Source organism: Zootoca vivipara, chromosome 12 (genome assembly GCF_965207765.1).
Source record: "Zootoca vivipara chromosome 12, rZooViv2.hap1.1, whole genome shotgun sequence".
NCBI lineage: Eukaryota > Metazoa > Chordata > Lepidosauria > Squamata > Lacertidae > Zootoca > Zootoca vivipara.
In genome coordinates, this window is record NC_142595.1 from 32460888 (window position 1) to 32479880 (window position 18993).

Consider the following 18993-nt stretch of genomic DNA (forward strand, 5'->3'; position numbering starts at 1 on the left):
TCAACACTTTCTTCTAATTAGCATTTCTTTGTTATTAAGCTCAGGCCTCAATAAAATAATGTACCATTTTGGAAAAAAGATGCAGCCCAGCAACCCAAAGCTGGAAGCTAAGATAGAAAAGATCTCCACGGCTACCATGTATTTCCCTTTGGTGCTCAAGTAAGTTGGAACAAAAGATAGCCAAACACTGCAAAAGACCAGCATGCTGAAAGTGATAAACTTGGCTTCGTTGAAACTGTCAGGTAACTTCCTGGCAAGGAAAGCCACAGTGAAACTGACAATAGCTAGCAGGCCCATGTAACTCAGAACAAAATAAAACATCATAGCAGAACCCTCATTACATTCTAGTATAATTTCTTCAGTCACTGACTGCATATCAACATCTGGGAATGGAGGAGATATCACTAACCACACAGTGCAAATGCCCATTTGAACAAGGGAGCAGGAAACAACAATGAAATATGCTTGTTTTTTCCCCACCCATTTCCTCATCCTGGATCCCGGTTTTGTGGCCATGAAAGCCAGAAACACCATGATGGTCTTTGCCAGTACAGAAGAAACAGCCACTGAGAAGATAATGCCAAAAGCAGTTTGCCGGAAGAAACATGTCACCTTCTGAGGTTGCCCAATGAATAGCAAAGCACAAAGGAAGCAGATCAGCAGAGAGGAAAGGAGGGTGTAGGTGAGGTCCCGGTTGTTAGCTTTGACAATAGGGGTGTCATGGTGCTTCATAAAGGTCCCTAGCATGAGAGTTGTGATCAAACAAAATAAAAGAGATAAACAGGCTAAAGTGAACCCCAATGGTTCCTCAAAAGTCAAGTAGCTTACAACCTTGGGAATACATAAATCTCTGTTTTGGTTTGGATAATTTTCATTGGTGCATTGGTAACAATAATTCATGTCTGAAAAAGAAAATATGTGACATCAGTCTTGGATAAATGTCACAAATCTACCAAGTTAAGCAAAACAGAAACACCGTCACCTACTCTCACCCCCATCCACCCTCCCATCCCCTATCTATCTCGTTTTCCCTCTTTCTTCTTAGTGTCTTAACAAATGAAACTGATTTGCAAAAATGATACTTTGTAATTCAAGAAATCTTTAATAAAAATATTAAAAAAACAAAAAACAAATCTACCAAATATCATATGTTGTTCACACACACACACACACACACAGAGAGAGAGAGAGAGAGAGAGAGAGAGAGAGAGAGAGAAAACAACAACATTCCATATGTATACTGTGTATGTGTGTGTTTGTGTGCCCAACTTTCTGAGAGTAGCTATTTCAAAGTTCATAATGGAGTTCATAATGTTGTTATTATTTATATCCACACTCTCAGTTAATACTATCAATCTCACCAAAATGGCAATAGCATAAGTTACAGGCACCTCTGAGCATGTGTAAAATCTGCCAAAAGAAAAGGCCACACTCAAACCACTTCTGTACCCACACAGGGAGCCTGTTGCTTCTGAGCCCAGGGTGTGGATAACAAAAAATAACCACATTATAACTATTTTGGATCTGCAGTTTGGCTGTCAGGGGCTCTGACTCTTCCTCCTCCTCTCTCCAGCCAGCGAGGTACCCTTTTCCAAAGGAAGGAGCTTGGACTCAGAGGCAGAGTACGATGCTGGCTGTGGAGGGCGGAACTCAACTACTTCTCTCCCGGAAAAAGCACTGCTGCTGCTTCCCGCTCTTCTCATTGTCTTTGTGGGTGTCTGACCCCCACAATTATATTATTGTGGGTGCCCAAGCACCCAGAGCCCCCTGGAGTTGGCTCCTATGTTTACAAGTATCCTCGTGAAAATGAATGCTACTTTATGAGGGTTCCAGTTCATGGCATGATTTTTAAGCATGTATTCAAAAACCATTTTAGAGTTTCCTGTTGATCACACAAAGGTCAGGAGAGGAGGAGGTTTAACTGGTGAAGTTTCCGAGGGGGCAACACACATGCCCCCACCTCTATAAATTTGTTTGCCTTCAAGTATCCAGGCAGAACACCTATTTGACTATAAGGAGGGATGTATGATTCCACAAAAATGTACAGATGATATTTATTTTTTGTCTAGTTTGCATCCATTCCAAACAGAAGAAAATAAATTAGGTCTCTAAGCTTTCCAGGATTGCATTCATTCTTTGTACGCAATCTTACCCTCGCGGTCTGAAATCTTCCCTTCTGGACATGGGATGCAATCATAGCAGCAAAATGGCATTCCCTCCTTCACTTTCTTGCTAGAACCAGGATGGCAACTCTCAGTACATACAGAAAGAGGCTGTGCCTAATCATAAATAAGAGAGAGAAAGCCTTTTGATATGAAAACTACATGAGGTTGATTATGTTATGGCTTCATCCCACAATATTGTACCAGTCCTGGAACATTATAACAGGCTCATCATATATACAAAATCAATAAAATTCTATTTCAGATTGTCAGTTGCTTTATATTTCTATAGATATATATTTGTTTTGCTCGTATTTAAAATAAATTTTAGACAACATGATGGTGACTTACCACTTACAAAGGTATCAAAGAAGAGCTAACAAATTGCTGATGGATGCCTTTTACCTGGTTAAACCAGCTGTGCCATGTTATGGCGTCTTTGTTGATGGTAAACACTTGGTCTGGAGGAGCCTCAGGATCCATCCTTCCAACTTTCACTATAGACTGGTTTGAGGAACTAACCCAATTGATAACATCAAATCCAGCTACTAGCTGTCCATTCTGGTCAAAGGAAACCTTGTCCCCAGCACTGTTGTTAAATGAGACACTTCTCAGGGAATAATGGACCTACATTAAAAAGAACATCAATCACTACTTTTTGTGGAAGCAAATTCGAGTATAACTATTATATAGAGCAGGCATCCCCAGACTCCGGCCCTCCAGATGTTTTGGCCTACAACTCCCATGATCCCTAGCTAACAGGGATGATGGTCAGGGATGATGGGAATTGTAGTCCAAAACATCTGGAGGGCCGAAGTTTGGGGGTGCCTGATATAGAGCATTCCAGGTATGGCCACGTTCTAGATTTGTATAAATGCTTAATGATGTTTGCATGTTTATGAGTCTGTTGGGGTTGGAGTGTGTTAAATGGAAGGAGAAATGTCAATCCTTAATCTTAAAGTTAATGCCAAATACCATAGATATCCCCTCCACAGCCACACAAATGTGCACAATTACTTTACCTTCACCTCAACAAGGAAACCTCACAGAGCAGAGTATTTTTCTACCAAGTTTATTTTTTCTAAGACATATGTGAGCAGCTACCCACCACAAAAAATAATCAATCTGCCATTTCAAGGAAGGAAAATAATACAAATTTATTTCTGAATGAATCTAATGTGAGGCTGAGGTGCCCATCAATTTCTGCCCTTAATGACACTGTTGTTAGTGGAGAGAACACTGTGTCAGTCAAAAGCACTACAATATCCTCTCAATTTATGTGATCCTCATAGACCACAAAGAGGAAAGGAAAGATGGTTGACTGGGATAGGAACTAGTTTTTTCTTTCCGGTTTTGGGAACAGGAATGAAGATGAAATGGAGACCACATGAGGAAAACCAGCAAACATTTAGTCACAGTTCATGAACTACTACATCTACATAATATTATATTTTATCTGACAATGTTAATTTCATTACCTGCCATGGCAGTTGGCTGTGGAGTGTCTGTCTACCTTCCTTCGTCACTGATCTGTGTACAGATGATGACATTTTATGTAAAGCATGGGCCACAACATAGACAGCATTGTAGATGCTGTAGCTGTGACCAGTCATGCTGATCCCAAAAAAAGAATCAGGAAGGCTTTCCAGTTTCTCCTTCCCAGTGCAGATATCCCCCTTCTGTTCATCCAGGGCTTGATTTGGAAATACACAGCCAAAGGCATTTTGCCAAAAGTCCCTTATGAAACCATCTCCTGTGGTGCTGGATGGGTCTGTGCTCTGAACAAACTGGTGAAACAGTGGGAGTTCACTGGAGTGAATTTTGAAGGCAAGAGCACCATAGAAGAGTTCATCATCCCAAGTCTTTTGAACAACAAATGCAGTATGTTCCACCTGGGCTGTTGCTATCCACACTTTGGGTTTATTTGCCATGTTTTCTTGCTGTGATAGATATGGAAGAAATCTGAAGAAAGCCATGGAGTAAGACTCTCCATAGGCCACTATGACATTGGCTTTGCTGCCCATCACTTTGTCGTGTATTTTTGCACCATCTTCCATCACGTATTTAATGTCTGTGACAAAAGTCAATGTTGGAATTCTTTCTATGAAAGCAAAACAGATCTCATTCTGGGAAAACATTGGAACCACAGTTTGCACAAACCTTTCTCCATCTGAGGTATCCATAACAATGAGTCCAATCCACTTCCACCCAAAATACAGAAGTAAATAGAGAATCCCCTTATACTGAATGACTTCCTTGGGGACCATCTGGTAGAATGGAAGGCCTGGACTTTTATCATTCATCACTGGAGCAGGGCTATATATTAGCTAAAGGTAAATGAAGAATAGAGATTGAAAAGACGATAATAACATTTCTGTAAAACTCTCAGGTATCCAAAGAAATTCCATAGCTTTATATGAATAGTCTTTACAGTTACCCTGCAAAGTAGCTGTACACTTTAAACATTTCTTCTAATTATTTGGTACTGAGATGGAGAGAGCCGTGGCTTCCCTTTGGCAATCTATTGGTTCCACATTGAAGGGAAACTTGGATTGCACATTTCACCACTCCCATTAGTCGCAATTTATTCATTGTTAAATCACAGCAGTCATCAGAGAGACAGAGACAGTGCATGAACAGCCCAATAAGACTACAAACTGAGGTGGTTGTGGTTTGGGGATGTTTTGTTTTGTTTGAAGGTAAAAAAAAAAAAGACCTATTAGAAGCTTCTTCCTTGGACCACCACTTTCTGAGCTTCACCACCTGCAGTCATTCAAAATATTCTTTTATGAACCCCCCCCCCCGATTCCTTTGTGCTTTCCTGCATGCAATAACCTTCCTTGTCTCTTGTAATTTCATCCTCAAATTTCACATTTTCCAGAAAGCTTTTTGAACATTCCCTTGTCCTTACTGCAACTATGAAAAAGTATGAGTAACAGGGACCATCACATATTATTCCCCTTCCTGACTATCTTAAAATTTAATCCACTGCTTTGCATCCATTTTGCACTGGAAGTTCCTTGGGGTGCGGACTTGCCTTATCTGTTCTTTGCCATGCACTCCACACTGCTAGAACAAAACAACTACAACAACAAGACATTCATTTCACCTGTGGAATCTTGTAAATATCCAAAACATTTGCCACATGAAGGGAGATATGGGAGTCCAGTCCCCCAATGACTGCTATTAGATTATTCCTGACATCACACATGTAATTGGGGACAAATCTCTCCAGCGTGGATGTAAGTAGCATTGTGGCATGATAAGTTGACTTTGCATTGAAATAGCTGTCATAAATGTGGAAGCCCAAGGTGACATTGGGCAAGATCATAATGTTTTCATTTATCTCCTTTACTGTGAAGGCTAAGGCCAGGATGTGCTGGTAATTCTTTGGTACTACACTAAGGAAAAGAGAGCAGAATTTTGTATCAGAAAACTATAACAACAATGAAAAATGCATAGCTACTTTTTGCAATTGTGATCTATTCTACTAGCAGCATTAATCACCCAATTTCTTATTATTTAATTTTGTTTATTGAATATCTCATAAACAGATAGCAACAGGTGCCAGCTCCCTGACTGGGCTCCCTTGGTTCCAGAGCACCCACAAAATTCCCCATGAAGGGGCCGGGCACCCACAACTTTGGTGAAAGGCCATGCATACTGCATGACACCAATGGCCCTGGGCACCCATGGTTGCGGGACCATGCTGGCACTCCTGCAGATAGGTGTGTATAGATATTTATAACAATAAAAAAAATCAATGACACAGAATTGTACAAGAAAACATGACAGACTTTGGGGTCTCAAATTTCAGTGGTGCTTTGTGAAATGGCAAAATTTGGCACCCTCTGATTCTTGCATCCCATTCACAGCCCAGTTGCACTCCCCTAAATCTGCCTCTGAAGAAAATGAAAAAAAAACCCCGAATGGTGGAACTAATATATTTTAATATGCAGGTCTTTGGCATGAAGAATTAGATGGTAGCTGCTTTCATTTGCTGAAAGTGAGCTGGGCTGTTGAACAGAGATAAAGGCAAATTCCTTCCCCACTCTTGTTGCCTAACCCTTTACACTCATTAACAAAGTTCAAATATTTGCAGCAAACACAACTGTTTATGGGTTTTCTCTTAAAGGGTATGGGGCAAAATCCTTGACCAGACTCTCAATACATTTTTTTTAAATGTTAATAGAAGTTAAAATGGAGAAATCAGATTCAGAACACTGGGTCCCGGTGGTGAAAGGGAAGTAAATTTAAATGAAAATAAACTTATAATTCCTTACATAAACTCTTCATGTAGTGTTGGAAGGGGTTCTTCTGTGAAGTCTAGTGAACTGGAGACAATGAAGCTCTGAGAAGCAATGGCGCCAATTATAAGATCTCCATCCTGATGGTATTTGTGGAAAGGATGGTGTGGATATTGGAACACGCACTGAAGAATGTGAGCCTTGCATGCCATTTGAGGAAGCATTACCAGCAGCAAAGTCACTAGTGCCACCATACTCATTACATATGCTAATCATTCCTTTACATATGCAGACTTCCCAGTTCCATCTATAACACTGTCAGGAACATCTCTGTGATCGCAATGCTCTGATCTGAATGTTCAGATAGTCTTCTATCAAGAATGAAATCTAGATACCTAAACTCAAATATTAGTGACATTATTGGTATATGTGCTCCTGTCCCTAGTCCCTATCTGAAATATAGAGCATATATTTATGGAATTATCCTTCACAGACTGTGAAGGATTGTTTTTAGTGTTAACTGAATGTCCATTGAGATTTCGTGGTTTTTTGTCTGTTTTTCTGGACAAGCATCCAAGTTAATTACAACCTTTATGATAATTAAAGGCTAAGGAACCCACCAAATCAAACGTAGGAATTCTATGTAACATTTCTTATGACAATATTTGTGTGGGGGTGTGGGGGGTGTGTGTTAGTAGAATTTTTGACTTTGTACTTGGTTGGATAGAAATTGTGATGAAGGCATGGATTGAACCAATGCAAAGAAAATACATTAGAAATAAAGGTTCTTGCTATAGAGCTAGAGGGGGAATTTAAATCCTTGATCATAGGATTTGACTGATTTGGAAATGATTTTTCTGGAAAGATTGAAATACTACTACTTCTTGCATGAGAGGGAGACATGGCAAACTTCCAACTCACTTTGCCTAATAGTAGGCAATGTATGCTTCCCTCACCTGGTCACTAGAAGCCACCTGAGGATGATTTCTGTAGTGTGTGTGTGTGTGTGTGTGCGCGCGCGCGCACGTGTGTGTGTGTGCGTGCACACACACACACGTGCACCAATATTCTTACATCACAATTTTCTTTAAGTAAATCTTGATATAGTTTCCCATCAGAATATTACAACAAAGGGTCCCCTTTGAGAAAGTTGTATCATGCAATGGTTAAGAGGAAACTCAGGGCTTTTAGCCTCTCCTCCCTGAATTGCAAAGTAAAGCTCAATGAACAAACATTTGCATTCTTTAATAGTTCCAACATATTAGCTGCAACTTATTATTATGCAGTTTATGCCTCAAGGTGAAGATGCAAAATTTTGCAAATGTGCACCTAATACACTGATTTCACAAAATGCACACATGACTAAACCCCTTCCGATTTTCTACTGATTAGCTGATCATTGTATATGAGCAAAAGTGCTTTCTGATAGAACTGAGATCAATTTCATCTATGGCAAGGGTGGGGAACCTCTGGCCCATGGTCCTAATACAGTAGCTCACCAGACCTCTGTGTTGAGTTCACAGGACTTTCAGGGCCATGGGTTTGAGCCCCACATTGGGTGAAAGATTCCTGCATTGCAGGGGGTTGGACTAGAATCAGTTGTGTCCAAACTTTTTTCAAAGAGGGCCAGATTTGATGAAGTGAAGGGCCATGAGGGCCGACCAAAGTTGTTGAGCTTTTTAAGGTTTGAAGTTGTTGAGGGTTTTTTTTTTTTTTAGAATTTTACCCCAGGAAATAGACTGCAACAGGGGCTGGATTAAACTGACTGGTGAGGCTCATCAGGGCCCTGAAACAGGCTTTGGACATGCCTGGACTAGATGATTCTCATTGTTCTTTCCAATTCTATGATTCTATGATCTATTATCTACCTGCCCTACACATGAGATCAATTAGGTAAAGATAGGGCTGGGCCAATGAGGGTTTGTAGGGAATTCTAATCAGTCCTGTGTAGAGCTGATGTTTTGGATTTTCATGTGCTCTGCTTTGTAATGAGGATTTACTCCATCCTTAAAAAAATGAGTCATCTGAAAACATTGTGATACCATATGACTGAGTGGTGAATTCTCCCCACACTTGTCAAACTTATCACATAAGGTAGGATAAAAGGTAAAGGTAAAGGACGGTTGGTTAAGCTCAGTTGAACTTGACTATGGGGTGCAGCACTCATCTCCACTTTCAGGCCAAGGGAGCCAGTGTTTGTCTGCCGGCAGCTTTCCGGGTCACGTGGCCACCATCAGTAAACCACTTGTGGCGCAACAGGATACTGTGATGGAAGCCAGAGTGCACGAAACACCGTTTACCTTCCCTTTGCAGTGGACTTCTTCTTTCAAGATATAGTCTGGCCCCCCCACAAGGTCTGAGGGACCGTGGACTGGCTGGCCCCCTGATAAAAAAGTTTGCTGACCCCTGAATTAGATTTATGTGTTTGATTTTCTAGTCACATTTTGCACCCTCTCCAGCTCCATGTTAAGTGTATTGGAATGGAAATAACTTGACCTGCTACTTGCATTCCAGTCAGAGCTTGCACAAATTACTCTTGGCCGCCATCACTACCTGTACTTCTCCTGGCATTGATGAGTCCAAGAGCACCCTCAGGCTCTGTACCTTGTCCATCAGAGGAGTGCATTTATGTGTGTAGAGACACAAGCTTTTTAAGGCTTGGGAAACCATACTATTCAGCTGTTCTTTCATCTTCAGAAGCAAATCCAAATAAAGTGTAATACAATGGTCATGAACCTGGTTGAGAACTGCATATAAAAAATGGTGGATATATGAATGTTTCATCCGTTATTGCTCACTGGTGCTCAAGAAACTATCCAAGCTTCTAAGAATCTAATTGGAGAGAAGGCAGTCAGGCACATGTGATAAGGTTCTACATGCAATTTCTTACCCTGCTGGTCTGAAATCTTTCCCTCTGGACATGGGATGCAATCATAGCAGCAAAATGGCTCCCCTTCTTTCACTTTCTTGCTAGAACCAGGATGGGAGCTCTCAGCACATAGAGAAAGAGGCTAGGCCTAATGTTCCAAACATAAAAAGGGATAAAATAATAATCAGGCGGAAAATGAGCTAAGAATTCTGAAGATGTGGTGGACCCGTCATATGTTATCAGGTTGTCATGAAGGCTCTTATTATTTGGCTTCAACCCACCCAGAAGTGAAATGTTGAAATCCTGATTGCTCCTCATCAGGACAGGTGGAATAATGGGAGTAAAATATACACCCAACGGGTTTCATTTTCAACTGTTTCCACTGTGAGGTGCAACTAGCGCTTTGGCCTGTATTTGCTCTGAATGCCCTTGGTTATAGAAATATGGATCAGTATCACAAAACATGTGAAAGGTGTAGCTGTATAGTTGCTAAGAGTGGGCCGTGGAATTGTCAACAGAGCCTGTGGTTCTGATCTACACCTTTCTAGTTCAAGTCATTATTCAGGACAGACTTAGAATGATTACAAATGCAGCTTTGTTACCCACTCAACCCTTCACTGAAATGGGGACTCTAAAAATGAACTACTTTCCTCCATTGACTTGAATTGAGAAAGGGGTGATACAAGGATTCCCAGAAAACACTTGGGTGGGGGAAATGGTGCTGAAAGTAATTTATATTTTTTCAGTTAATTTATATGTAATAGCATTCAGTTTTGTGTCTTATAGTATACTGGTAGTACAAAGGAAGAAGTTCGTGTGTATTGCCTTTCTTGAGTTTCTTATTTTTCCCCTAAGAGATTCTCCTTCAATAAAAGTTATGAGGGGATTGGTCATCCTTAAATTATAGCACCATGTGTACACTGGCTAGCAGAAACACAGAACTATATACCTAACCATTTAACTGTACATACATTATATTTGATGAGCAAGGTACCATTCAAACACATTGCCACATTGCCCTGAAACATCTGAGAGAATGAGTTGTCTCCAGGGATATTTCCTTAGTCAGAGAAAGGTGCTTGATTTGACAGAGGATATTTGTCTCAGTCAAAGCAAGGACTTTCCAAAGAATGAAAAATCTCCTCAAACGAAGAAGACTTATCAATGTGTGTGTGTGTGTGTGTGTGTGTGTGTGTGTGTGTGTGTGTGTGTGATTCAGAGGCTGATGTGGATACATTTACAGGAAGACAAAAACTGTTTCCCCTATTCAGTAGCAACTATGTGAGAAGAAACTGAAACTGTACTATTATGAAACTAAATATCTTTTGTAGGTTTCTTACAGAACATTTGATTCCATTTTCGGCTTAATAATTTAGAGAAATTTACAGAAAAACAAAATGGACAATTACATTAATCCAGATTTCCTCTTCATTATCTGTTCCTTGCTGTTCAATTCAGGTCTTAACATAATAATGTAACATTTCGGTGCAAAGATGCAACCCAGCAGTCCAGCACTGGAGGCTAAAATAGAGAAGATCTCCACTGCAACCATGTGTTTTCCCTTTGTGCTCAGGTAGGAGGGAATAAAGGAGAGCCAAACACTGCAAAAGACCAGCATGCTGAAAGTGATGAACTTGGCTTCATTGAAACTGTCGGGTAACTTTCTGGAGAGGAAAGCCACAGTGAAGCTGACAGTTGCCAGGAATCCCATGTAGCCAAGAACACAGTAGAACATTATCTCAGACCCCTCATTGCATTCTAATACAATTTCTGAAGTGAATGAGTGCATGTCAACATCTGGGAATGGGGGAGAGGTTGCAAGCCAAACAGTGCAGATAAGTGCTTGGATGAGGGAGCAGGAAAGAACAATGTAGCTGGCCAGATTCTTCCCCACCCACTTCCTCATTTTGGATCCAGGTTTGGTGGCCATGAAAGCCAGAACCACTGTAGTGGTTTTTGACAGCACACAAGAAACAGCCACTGAGAAAATGATGCTGAAAGTAGTTTGTCGAAGGAAACACATTACCTTCTGGGGTTGGCCAATAAATAAAAATGCACAAAGGAAGCAGAGGAACAGGGAGATGAGGAGAGTATAGGTGAGGTCCCGGTTGTTAGCTTTGACAATTGGAGTGTTATGGTGCTTCATAAATATTCCTAGCACTATAGCTGTCGTCATAGAAAATGAAAGAGCTAAAGAAGTTAAACCAAGACTCAAAGGTTCTTCATAAGACAGAAAGCTGAAATTCTTAGGAATACAAAAATCCTGTTTTTTGTTTGCATATTTTTCATCTGTACATTTATGGCAATCACTCATATCTGAAAAAAACAAAACAAAAAAACCACACCTGAATCTTTATGTAGAAAATAGGCCAGAAATTCCATGCAATACATGTTCCTCTCCATGTGATTAGATTTATATGAGCAAAGGTGCTTTGTCCTCTGAAGCATTAGAGCCTTGTTAGATTAATATTTGTGTATGTTGACCTATGTCCATGTTTTATGCACCTTTGCTGGTCCAAAAATTCTCCCCACCCCCAAGTCTGGTCTGACCCCATCGGAGGTCAGGGAGATGAACAACTACCTGACATTTAGAAAACACCTAAAGGCAGCCCTGTTTAGGGAAGTTTTTAATCTGTGATTTTAATGTATTTTGTATTTGTTGGAAGCCGGCCAGAGTGGTAGGGGAGACCCAGCCAGAAGGGGGGGGGTATAAATAAATAAATAAATAATAATAATAATAATAATAATAATAATAATAATAATAATAAGGAACAGCACGTGTACAGCGAGGATAACTAATAATTAAGCAGAATTTGTGGCAGTGCACAATATCATTATCCATGGGGCACATCATTTACGGCAACAGACATATCTTCCAGTATCCCAACATGGTGGAACTTGAGGTAATATAACATAGCCTAAACTCTGGTATTAAGCTGGGAGGTATTTTGAAAGCAGAAAGTGTTTTCATATTTGTGGTGTGTGTGTGTGTGTGTGTGTGTGTGTGTGTGTGTGTGTGTGTGTGTGTGTTTACTGGTTGAATAACATTCAAGGCTTATCTGAAGTAGATTACAGCCATTTTTTAAAAAATCTCATAAGAAATTATCCACAGCCACTTAAAAAAACTGACAACCCATTTAAGGAAATTAAGCTCAGCCCCACTGAGATAATGATTTGAAAGTTATTAATGGTGTTTCTCAGCTACTGTTCTGGTGTTGAAAAAGTCCAATTACATTATACGGTTTACCAATTTGATCTGAAATCTTCCCTCCTGGGCACGGGATACAATCATAGCAGCAAGATGGCTCCCCCTCCTTCACTTTTTTGCTAGAACCAGGGCGGCAACTCTCAGTACATACAGAAAGAGGCTGTACCTAATGCATAAATGAAATAGATTAATGATGATATTGAAGATAATCATTGAGGAACCATTAAAATCCAGGAGATTTTGCATATGTTATGTAACGATCACAAAAAATCATAATTTTATAGGATTAAAGTATTTTTTTTCTGAACTATCTCTACCTGGTTAAATCCCTTGTGCCATGTTATGACATTCTCATTGATGGTGAACACTTGATCCGGAGAAGCCAGGGGATCAGTCCTCCCAACTTTTGTTCTATGAAAGGATTCATTTTTTAGGAATATCCAGTTATCGATATCAAAGCCAGCTGCAAACTCCCCATTCTGGTCAAAGGAGACTCTCTCTCCAGCACTATTGTTAAATGAGACCCTTTTCAAAAACTCGTGGAGCTGAATTGAAGTGGAAATAACAATAATTAGAAAATGCTGTATGTAGTGTATATGTTAGGGTCAGGAAAAAAGGAGGTAAAGTGGCAAAAATATTCTATCAGTGTTATCTCTTTTTAAGGGATACAGGAAGATGAAAGAGAAAGTTTCATTTTGGGAGGTGTGTGAATTGGTTTGCTTTAAAATACACACTGGATGAATCTTCTCCCCTTCTCGCACATTCATTACCTTCCAATGCTGGTGATCCCGAAATTTCTGCATGCCTCTGTTCTGCATGGCACTGTGCTCGAGTCTAGATGAGGACATAGCATGTAAAGCATGGGCCAAAACATAGACGGCATTGTAGATACTGTAGCTGTGGGAGGTCATGCTCATTTCAAAAAAAGACGCAGGAAGACTCTCCAGATTCTCTTCCCCAGTGCAAATGTCCCCATCTATCTTGCCGACATCTGTATTTGGGAATATGCAACCAAAAGCCTGTTGCCAGAAGTCCTTGATAAAACCATCTCCTGTGGTGCTGGATGGGTTTCTGCTTCTAACAAATTCTTGAAATCCTGGTAGATCATTGGAGTGAATTGTAAATGAGAGAGATCCATGGAACATTTCTGTATCCCAAGTCCTCTGATAGACCATTGAATTGAACTCCCCCTGGGCTGTTATTATCCACACTATACCTTTTGACTTCTTGCTTATATGTTCTTGTTCTGACAGATATGGAAACCATCTCAAGAACACAATCCCATAAGATTCTCCATATGCCACCACTACACTGGCTTTACTATCTATGATTTTATCATGTATTTTACCCCCCTTGTTAAACATCTCATTAATTTCAGTGACAACAGTAAATGTTTGGGTTCTTTCTATGAAGGCAAAGCAGATACCACTCTGAGAAAAAGGTGGAACCACGCTTTGCACAAATCTTTCTCCATTGTCGTTATCCATAGTTAGGAGTCCAATCCATGTCCAGCTGAAATGCAGAAGCAAAGAAAGAATCCCTGCAAACTGACTGTCTTCTCTGGGCACCATCTGGTAGAATAGGATGCCTGGCGTTTTATCATTCATCACTGCAGCAGGGCCATAAATGAGCTAAAGGAAAGTGTGGAAAGGAGAGAATATGATTGTACCCAACTAGGTCTTACTGAGAGTAGAGTCGCTGAAATTAATGAACCTGTTACTCGTGTCCATTAACTTGCCAAGTAGTTTGAGTAGAATGTGTGTTGAATATCATTCATAGATACAATGTCCAAATAACAAAACTCACATTTGGTCACCTATAGTTTCAGTAGACCTGCAATGTCAGTGGATTTTTTTCCTTGCAACAAATTGGGTGCTGAAGGTGAGAGTGTTGGTTTGCCTGAAGCTTCCAGGTGGGTTTAAAGCTGAAGAGAAACTGCTCTGGGAACTCATGCAGTATTGCCATGAATACAATGTATTCCTCAGAAACTTAGTTCCCACAGGTAAAAGATTTTCATCCAGTCAGGAGTGGCAGGTAAACTCTCCCCTCTCTACATACAAATAGGTGTGTTGGTGGAGGGTAATACCAGTAATAATGGGGAAGAAATTCCAGCCAGGCAGAGATTCTAGCCTTGAGCTTAGAGTGCACATTAGTCAATCATCTCCTCAGGTCTCTTATCCTTATCCTGTACTGATGCTGCTCAACACCATTTCCTCTGAAAGAATGGCAAAAGAACCTCCACAACCCTGGATTGCCATATTCCCCAAACTAAAAATTCAGACAAAGCTGTTGAGCTTTTACCACCCCACCCCCTGCCATACATCTGGGTTTTCCTGGACATTCTTGCCGATTTTGCAAAAATCCCCCCGGATGCAAAAATGCTGTCCGATTCCCAGACGTGTCAAGACATATGGCAACCCTAAATTAGGTTGTGAGGGGGAAAGCCCTTTCCATCACTGGCAATGAATGGTCCTCAAAGCCCAGTGAGGCTCAGACACTGGAACAGATTGGTGGGAAACTCATAGGGCAAAATGCCCAAAGTCTTTAAAGGCCATGGCCCTTTCCTCTTCTCATAAGATTTCCTGGGATCTGGGCGAAGAAAACTCTGCTCTCTGGGCTGTGTGTCACCAGGCAAAGCTGTCCTGCATGCAGCTCATGTCCCCAGCTCATCTTGCTTTACTGGCCGAGGGAGCTGGCGTTTGTCTGCAGACAACTTCCGGGTCATGTGGCCAGCATGACTAAGCCGCTTCTGGCCAAGGCAGCGCACGGAAACACCGTTTACCTTCCCGCTGGAGTGGTACCTATTCATCTACTTGCACTTTGACATGCTTTCGAACTGCTAGGTGGGCAGGAGCTGGGACCAAATATCGGGAGCTCACCCCATCACAGGGATTTGAACCGCCAACTGTCTGATTGGTGAGCCCTAGGCTCTGTGGTTTAGACCACAGTACCACCCATGTCCCTAGTTCTGCTTAGCTAACCCTTAATGTTCATATTCCTGAAGTATTGTCACAATACCTTTTTTCTGGTTAAAAGAATCAGCTTATTTCAAAGTAGGAAGAAGAGATGAAGTGTTTAGGTTGTTACACTTCTTGATTCTAATTTAAGAATGACCCACAGAGGCTTTATTTAACAATCAGGTCTTGAGATTTACACAAAGTAATGGCCATGTGTGTGTGTTATTCACTGACTATGCCAAAAACAAAATGTTTTTAAAGGAAATGTTTAAAAGTAGTAAAGCACTATTATTATACATAGAACAACACACACAAACATACACACATTGACAGAAACACCTGGCATACCTGTGGAATTTTGAAAACATCCACAAGTCTGGCCACTTGAAGTGAGGTTGGGGGGTCCAGTCCCCCAATGACTCCAACCAGGTTTGTTTTGACATCACATTGGTAATTTGGAACAAATCTTCCCAGGGTGTATATAAGTAGTATTGTAGCATGGTAGGTCCACTTATCAGTATAATAGTTATCATAGATGTGGAAACCCAAGGTGATATTGGGCAAGAGGTGAAAGTTTTCATTGATCTCTTTTACTGCAAATGCCAAGGCCAGGATGTGCTGATAATTCTTAGGTATTGCACTAGAAGGAAAGTTGCATTCTGAATCATAAGGAAACTTCACACTGATATTGCAATGTTAGAAAAGTATTGTTTCGGTTTGAAAATATTATTAAACTATTCCATCTCCCTGGAACTTTGAAAATATTACATCCCTTTTTTCACTTGCACCATTAGTTTGATGGGGGTGGGGGGTGGGAATACCATTTCAGAATGTGGAGTACTGTTTTTCATCTTCTTGGGAAAGATTAATAAAAAGTTCCAAGACATGGCAGTAACTCCAGGAATTGCTGAAATTGATTAAACTGGAGTTTTATTCATTATCCCCAAGACTGCCATCAATCATGTCCCAAAGCTGGGCAATAAAATTGCAGGAGAAGGACTGCAGAAGAACTATAATTTAAGGCAGGGTTTGTATACGGTCTACAGATGGTCATTGATTCAATTCACAGCATATTCAGTTACAGACCCCTTGTGAATAACAGGACCAAGAAAGACCTCTGTCACAGTTCAGGGAGAGCTGCTATGAAAGCAGAAAAACAGGCATAATTGGACCTGCTATCTGATGCAGTAAAAGAAGATGCCATGCCATTGCCTAGATCAACTTTTCCTCGAGGATATTGAAGAAGAGCAAAAATTATTTGAAAAGATTAGGAGGACTGAATTGGGATGTGCCTCAAAACATCAAACAATGAAGGGGTGGGGGTTAGGATGAATAAAAGTATTTATAATGCCTTGGAGTGCTCGTTATTTTCTCTCAGAAAATAAAAGGATGATCTGAATTCTTATTAAGAATGAGAATGATGACATATTGCATATATGCTGAAAGAGATGTACAGCAGAGAAGACAAAGCAGAAGGCCGAAGATGAAAGGTAGCAACCATGAATAAACTTTCTATAACATGCTAGAGAAGGGAGTCAGAAAGTCAGAGGTGTTCTCTAGCTCCCAGTAAGAACAAATATTGCAAATGAAACTTAACCACTTATTTTAATAGAAAAAAACCTATTAGGGTCTTGTTAGCATAAACAGCAAGTAGAGATTCTGCTTCTAGTACTTTTACATTTGCAAATCAAAGCATTTGGCAGAGAAAATGAAGAGTCAAATCCATATGAAAAGAATTATTTCATTTTCTACATTCCCATGTTCTTACTACCCTTCAGTGTTCTCTTAGTACCCGTCACTTCAGAAAAGAAGAAGAAAAAGCAAATTCATAGTAAGATATCCTTTTTTTAAAGAAATATGTTAAACTCTTACGCAAGCTCTTCAAACAAAGGTGGTGGGGGTTCTTCAGTGAAGCTGATTCGACTGGAGATTATGAAAGCCTGGGAAGCAATGGCTCCAATGTTGAGGTCTCCTGGCTGATGATACTGATGAAGTGGAGCATGTGGATCATCAACCATGCACTTAATGATGTGAGCTTTGCTTACCATGTGAGGAAACATTAACAAAATCAAGGCAAGCAATAACACCATTGTTAACACCAGGCAACGTCACTATTTTCACCTCTTAAAGCTCGGGACTAAAATACAAAGGGTCAGAGATGAGGCTGATATATCCTTGTCTGATCACAGTCTTTATGTAATTTCCTTCAAAGGCTGTCATTAGCTTTGTTTGTGACCACTGCAACTGGAATATTTAATTGCAGTCATTCTGAAAGAGGAAAACAGTGAGTATAAAATTGTGCATACTCTATGGAATTGCTGAGAAATATATATTATATTTGTGTTAAATCAAAAATCAACTGGTTTCTTTCACTGAGTTAGATATCATGGGGTACCTGAATTGGTTGCGACACACTGGGGAAATTACAAAAGAATAAGAAATCCAGAGAGGAAATAAAATGTTTTGATCAAAGGCGTGCCTTGTTTCAGAACAGGGATAGGTAACAGGTCCATGAAATATTGTCCCACCAACCTCAATCTTCCCTCAGTTATGTCCTGCCTACCTGCTTTCTTACTTGCATCCTGTCCAGTAGGTAGTACTGACTGTCACCTGTTGGTGACTTGTTAAAGGTAATGGGTGGTTCACCACACCTTAACCAGGGTTAAGCAGTGTATGCAGAGCCCCAGCCGAGTCTTCAGAGATTTGTCAGCTCCTAGCAGACAGCTTCTTCCAGAGTCCCAGGATAAGGGGAAAACTCTTCTCCCACACAGTTCAGAGTAATAAAGTATTTATTGTCTCCAGATAAAAGACAAAGCTAAATACTGTTATCTACTATATGTAGGCATTCGGGTCTTTGAAGTAAAGATACATATGTACAGAGAGATCCACTACCAATATCATCATGCTAGCTAACACTAACATGACAACATCAGGACACAGACATAGATTAAGAGTCTCGTGCTCTACCAACTGAGCTATTCCAGTGTACTATACAGTACTAGCAATCATTATGTTATTTTATTTTATTGCTTCTGTATTAATTTGTAATCCATTCCAATTTTTTAGCTGAAGTGTCAGTAAGAATGCCTTTTTTAAAATGAACAGATACCATAAATACATTTCTGAATTTCAATTTTAAAAAAATAAAAATGAAATAGAAAGTCGTTAATTTAAACACAGCCTGATGCCTTGATTCTCCCTTCCCTTGATGAATTGCTTTTATACACTACCCAATACATTGAGTTGGCTGGGATGGTAAGAAAATATAGAGGATTACAGAGCTGTTTTAGTGGAAACTGCCAGGATATTCACTCAGAGGCAACCAGGGGGGGGAGGGTCAATGTAAGTAAGTTCTGGCTTTGGTTTTGCGATGCAATGTATGGTTTTGGCATTGCCAGATATTTTCTTATCCATTTGGTAAGATCTTGAATCCTTTCCCTTTTTTTATAATCACAGGCTGCCCGCAGCTTGGTAGGGACTTGAAAACTTAGGAATAAACATAGGAGATTGGCATTGGGTTGAAATGGGCCACAACCTTTATGGATTACAG

The 18993-nt window shown here is 40.3% G+C and overlaps 2 protein-coding genes across 2 annotated transcripts; both read right to left on the reverse strand.

The window, feature by feature from the left end:
* LOC118095437 (vomeronasal type-2 receptor 26-like) lies at window positions 1–6663 on the reverse strand. The gene is made up of 6 exons (XM_035136687.2): window positions 6446–6663; window positions 5272–5563; window positions 3641–4489; window positions 2568–2789; window positions 2153–2279; window positions 1–902 (listed from the first exon to the last, which is right to left on the reverse strand). Exons 1-6 carry the CDS (start codon window positions 6661–6663, stop codon window positions 1–3), a joined length of 2610 nt encoding a protein of 869 aa, XP_034992578.2.
* Window positions 6664–10683: 4020 nt separating this feature from the next.
* On the reverse strand, window positions 10684–15929 carry LOC118095438 (vomeronasal type-2 receptor 26-like). The gene is made up of 5 exons (XM_035136688.3): window positions 15792–15929; window positions 13257–14117; window positions 12804–13031; window positions 12526–12652; window positions 10684–11594 (listed from the first exon to the last, which is right to left on the reverse strand). The coding sequence occupies exons 2-5, from the start codon at window positions 14091–14093 to the stop codon at window positions 10684–10686; spliced, it is 2103 nt and encodes a 700-aa protein (XP_034992579.3). The 5' UTR covers window positions 14094–14117; window positions 15792–15929.
* Window positions 15930–18993: the final 3064 nt, after the last annotated feature.